Genomic DNA, 6,000 nt, shown 5'->3' on the forward strand with positions numbered 1-6,000 from the left:
GAATATGAGAGGTAGTATTAATGTTTTTGTTATTCGTATTTTTATAATTAAGTTTTTGTTTCGTTAAAAACCATTCGTTCTAAAAACGAGTACTTAGCTTTTGATTTTATTTTTTTCAACTGTTTTAATCCCGAAATAAAACAAGCATCACTACATGGTCAATAAATTGTCAATGATTTATAGACTATAGTGATGATAGCAAAATGTAGTACAAATTGGTCGATATAGTACTGTGCGATCTAGTGTACAACACAAACGTAAGTGGACTCTCGATAGGGTCAATGACCGAATATTTGGCTTCACTTCAACAACACAGGCGATATGTATAACGGTTTCTCTATATTATTCTATGCAGGGCCGGCGTTACCTTTTGCGAGGCCCTGGGTAAAACTTAACTTACCCACAACAATAGTCACCTGTATTATACAGCTGTATAGCCTGTAGGCCGCAATTAAAGGCGATAAAATGTAATCAGACTCTGTGATAACTGCACGCGATATCGGGTAATGGCTGATTAAATTTAAGAGATGTGATAAAATAAATTTCCTATGTATCCCGGGTTCCGTACTGTGCGGCGTGTCGTACGGGTCGTCGTTGGTGCATACATGACAAATATAATATAGTTGTTTTTTTTAATTGGATTTTTATTACACGCCAACGGATTTCTCTAGAAATTGCACTTGCCAGGCGATCCACACATTTTATTTTATGATATTTCCGTACAAAATATTTTTCAATGAAAATTTTAAGCGCGAGGCCCTTGACAAATGCCCCGTTTTGCCTCGCCCTAACGCCGACCCTGACTCTATGCTGTATACGTATGCATGTGGTATTAATTATATTAAAATAAAATTCTCGCGAAACATTTCAAGATCTACTCAACGTAGGTTTTATTTGCACAGCTAGTGAATCAATTTTAAGATGGCATCGTTTAGCAGGCGGTTACGTATAATGTAGGAAAACGTGGTACGCGTACGATGTCGGTCGATGCGTGTTCGAAATTGCGCGGGATCCGGTGACTTCGTAGTGCGACGACATATTGTAGTGACATAGAACTTCCGGTGCGCGAGCGTCGGTCGAACCAACGTGATGATGGTCGTCGCCACTGCCGCCGGGTTCGCGTTCACTGCGGCTCCGGTACACTCGTTCCCCACCGGCAGCGCGCGAACCCGACGACGCACGATCACACTGGTCCGCCATATTTATCGTGTTTTCGGTACATTATTGTACGCAATATATTTATCTCGACCCGAGCGGTTGGCGTTTTTGTTGTCGTGCACCGCCGCCGTTGCCCGCGCACACCCGCCCGCCCGTCCGCGCCCGCTATTTCTACGACCCGCGAACAGTAACATTCGCAGCGCCCGTCGATCAGCACGTCCGCCGTACCGCACGGACACACGCCGTACGGGGTGCATTATCTACGTGTTCGTTTCGCGCGCGCGCGCCCATCAGCGCCACAACTGTCGCCACCACCTGCCACCGCCGCCCCATCCGCCACCAACACCACCACCACCACCACCACTACCACCACCACCACCGCCACCATCACTACCACCATTACCACCATCATCCCGACCGGAGCGAACGCAACACGACGTACGATGCCGACGGACCGCGCACCGTTTACGTTCGAGCCCGCCACCGGCACAGGGATCATGTGAACGGGCGTCCCGCTGTTCACACGGTCGACGACGAATCGACCGTTCGCTATCCGCTACAGCCACCGGCGGCCAAGGATCCGTTTCGGGTGAGTTTTTTTTTTTTTTATTTTTCAATTCCACGTCGTTGTGTCCGCGCGTTCAACGATACCGTTTCGCAAAACGTCAGTTATCCGTAATGCCGCCGCGTCGCCCGTTTTTTTTTTTTTTTTTTTGTCTCGCGACGACTGCTGCGGCACTGTCGGCTGTCATGGTGTCGTCTGTTCGCGTTCTACATGCCCGCCAATTGTTCCTTTCCCCCGCCCACCGCCGCTGTCCGCATGTCCCGTTCATCTCTCGCTCGTGTTCTCGTGTAGCGTTGACGAGCCGTTCGTGTATTATTGCGTGGCGTCACCAATCGATTCGCCAGCACCGCCCGCGATTTTTCAATTATGTTTGCGCGTCCTAATGATCGTACAACAATTATTTTTTGATAGATGCACCCAAAAGACGGTGTATCGAACTCGTTTAATATTTCGTTTATCAAACAATCTGAATGTTCAATTTTTCAAGTATGACCACTTACAAAGAACACGAACGAACATCAACACTTGGTTGTATCCAAAACCGAGACTATAATCCGGAAAGTGTTTGGTTTCTCTGCTACCTATCTTTTTTTCTCTATACTTTCTTGATCCAATACCTGTTTGACAAATTATTTTTTCAACAGTTCACCATGCCAAAACTTTACCACTTTACCAATACTGTTAAATATGGGAGGTTTTACTATTTCCAATTTTCATTATTTTCTACCTTTTCAACTACTTTTATATTCATTACCGTTGGGAATTTCATGGGTCATAATTAAAACTTTCTTTTAAGACCTTTATTATGTAACGATCTTACATGAAGATTGTATACTTATAGTTTGCATCTAAGGTACTAATAATTACATTGAGCAATTAACTAATTTATCATGTTCTTACTTATTTAACATATTTATTATACATTTATTAATTTAATTTTTAGGTACCTGACTAATTTTTTTTACGTTCTGATTTTTTAATTTCAGTGTTGATTAAGGAAAAATTAATATTTAATAATCATAAGATAATGTTATTGATGGTTAACATGGCATTGTTTTATGAAATGACATTTTCGGTTGTTGCATCTGACCAACCTCTAATTACCATCAATGTACTCTGTAAAAAAAATTACATTCACAAATTATGTGAATGACATTGAAAATATGTATAAAATTATTTTCAATTCAATTTTAAAATATAATTTCGAGGAAAGTTAACATAATTACTATTAAATAAAAAAGTGCCATAAATTGCAATAAATATGCCAAAAATGTTTAGGCTTATACTTCATACTTGTACGTAACAAATTTCAAATGCAACAATTTCTGAGTTCTACTAATTATTATTTAATTATTAAATATTTAAATATATTGTTTTATTTGTTAATTAAGTTATTCAAAGAAGACAATAAATCAAAATGAATGAAGTTATGGACCATAATGAAGAAATAGATGTATTGCAGACGTATACTGCAAATGACTTTTGCAGATTATGTGCAAATATTGATGATAACTTGGTATCTATATTTGCTGATGAAGGTGTTGATCATATGTTGGAGGACAAAATTAGAACTCATCTTCCATTTTTAAACGTATTCTATACTTTTTATTCATAATTTAATATGATCAAAAGAATTAAATTATAGAATATTTTTTATAGATTTCTGAAAATGATGTATTACCCAAAAGAATATGTTATCAATGTGCATCTGCTGTACTTGTGTGGAGTGAGTTGTATGTATGCAGTGCTGATGCTGATCAAAAACTTAGAAGTATGTTTGAAGTTGCTTCATTTGAACAAAATGACTGCAAGGTAAAATAATTTTCAAAATTAAATGAATTTAACAATATTATTAGTTTTAATAAAAAATGAACAGATACCTATTAGAAAAATATAACCTATAAATTTAATTTATTAATTTAATCAATGATTTAATTATTCTTGTATTTTGTATGGGTATATTAATTGTATATTAACTTTTTTGTATTTTTTTTTTTTTTTGACTGATAAAAATGTATCGGAAAGTATATCATAATATATAAAATTAATAAAAATAAATCACTGATAAGAGTTATTTAGTTCTAAATAACATTTTTATGGTATTCTATATTACTCTGATATTTGCTTGTATATCGTATAACTAAGTTATATTACACATTTGTAAAATAGCTGTCAGGCATTAGAATCATAAAAATAAAATAAAAAAATTAAAAAAATATAAACATTCATATATAGTGGTTTTTATAATTCACTACAGAAAATATTAATAAATACTGTAAATGAGATATTTAATATTAAGTGTTAAATATCTCATTTACAGTAGTCAATTAAGTCAATCTTTATAAAACTTCTATATTGTAACTAAAATTTTATTTTATGTATGCAAAGAAAGTTAATATTCATTATTGCAAATATATGTATAATTAATATTATGAATATAAATTGTCTTATTTTCATTGATGAAGTCCATTTACCGATATTTTATTTTATTTTTTTATGTTTTGCAAAATCTATAATTTTGTAACTTGTATGAGGAAAGATTTATTAAAAATTATGTTTTATCTTTACAGACTGGATCATACAATGACATAGATATCGATGTACCAGTTAAAAATTTTATAGGAGATTCAATAGAATATGATGATATGAATAATGTCAACATGTTTCATAAACCTGAAAAATCGGACAAAACTTTAAACGAATTAGATAAAATTCCAAGTACTTCTAAAAATGATAACATGTTGAATCATCAGCTAAAGTCATCTGTAAGTAATAATCATAATGTAAAATATATATGAGGGTATAATTTGTTTTAGTTAAACTTATCTGAATTATAATATTTGTTTTATTATTGTTTTCTAAATTGTATAGATTTAGCATAATATCTTGTTGTTAATACTATTTATATGTTCATTACTAATTATAATTTCTCTAAACTAATTTCTATTAATACAAATGTTAGAAAATAAACTAAATGTTTAAGTCAATAATTTAAATGTATGTAAGTTAGCCTTATAATTTATGCAGTTTAAATATTATGTATAAACAAACTACAATTTACTCATTATATAGAATGGATTGAATAGAGAAAATGGATAGAAGTTGCATTAATAATATATAAAGTACATATAAGATGGTGTAATTGGTATTAGAGATTTTTTTTAAAATCTAGAGCATTTAAGGTTAAAGATTTAAGATTAATCTGAAGAAAAGTTGAAGGAACATATATATAATTGTTATATTAGAAAATTAATGAAACTATAGTAATGATCTTATGATAAGAATAAAGAGTTTGAAAGATATTGTATATTAAAGTTTGATATTTATATTAATCTTTTAAAATACTTATATAATAAATTTGTAATATACATTTTAGGTAAATTCCGGAGATGAAACATTAAATTCAGGAATGAAAAGGTAAGAGAAACTTAGTTAAATAATTTTAATTTTATAGAAACGTTGATTATCTGAAGTCATATTAAAATTATTAATATAAGAGTTAAGTAGACTTATGTGTAAATTTTAATTGTAAAAATTTCAATCGTTCATATTATGTATAAACCAAGTAAAACTTGAGGTGGTTGTTAATGCACAATGAGATAAAATCAAATTACAATATTTCATCACTTATTCATACATAAGACATCTGAATATTATATATTTTAAAAATATTATGTTTCTTATTGAAGCATTAAATCATTTTACTGTTTAAATAAATTTAAAAATAAATAAATAAGTAAATAATGTTTTAGCTCAAATTTTTATTTGTGTTATTTATTAAACAATTTAAGGATTGTTATTGGTTAATACTTCGAGTTAATCATCAAAACAACAATTCTTATATTTTAGCACAATTGTGATAGTTTTTTTTAATATATATATGAGAATGAAAAATTTTACATCTGTAAAATTTAAGTTTAATAAAGAGGTGTTTTATAATATTTATTATAGACAGTTTATCATCTAAAAATTAATTTTAAACAGAAACTTAATTTATTAATTGAATTATTTATTTTAAACCATAATGTGATATCTTAAAAATACTTTATAATAAATCATATTATTTAATTATACAAGAGGTTCTAAACTTTGTATAATTAAAATTAAAATGATGAAAATTAAATTAAATTAGTTTTGATATATAAATATGTAAACATTTTCTCCATGGTACAAAAAATGACTTGTATTTATAAATGTTATAAAATGTACAAATTCTAAAGATTTAATTTCATAATAATAATAATAATAATAATAATAATAATAATAATAATAATAAT

The 6,000-nt window shown here is 31.0% G+C and overlaps 1 protein-coding gene across 4 annotated transcripts in view; it reads left to right on the top strand.

Annotated features, from left to right (window-relative positions):
- Window positions 1-1,179: 1,179 nt before the first annotated feature.
- LOC112692999 (zinc finger protein 567-like) overlaps window positions 1,180-6,000 on the top strand; it is a 21,533-nt gene continuing 16,712 nt past the window's right edge. Inside the window, exons 1-5 of one of the 4 annotated variants that reach the window (XM_025567847.1) lie at window positions 1,180-1,747; window positions 3,115-3,314; window positions 3,383-3,535; window positions 4,294-4,488; window positions 5,100-5,140. In XM_025567847.1, the coding sequence (XP_025423632.1) occupies window positions 3,141-3,314; window positions 3,383-3,535; window positions 4,294-4,488; window positions 5,100-5,140 (563 nt within the window). In that variant the 5' untranslated portion in view covers window positions 1,180-1,747; window positions 3,115-3,140. Of the gene's footprint in view, window positions 1,748-1,785; window positions 2,577-2,912; window positions 3,019-3,114; window positions 3,315-3,382; window positions 3,536-4,293; window positions 4,489-5,099; window positions 5,141-6,000 lie in introns of those variants that run through there. The other 3 variants (XM_025567850.1, XM_025567848.1, XM_025567849.1) reach the window with 3 other exon arrangements.

This window comes from Sipha flava, unplaced genomic scaffold (assembly GCF_003268045.1).
Source record: "Sipha flava isolate LNK unplaced genomic scaffold, YSA_version1 79_pilon_pilon, whole genome shotgun sequence".
NCBI classification, from domain to species: domain Eukaryota; kingdom Metazoa; phylum Arthropoda; class Insecta; order Hemiptera; family Aphididae; genus Sipha; species Sipha flava.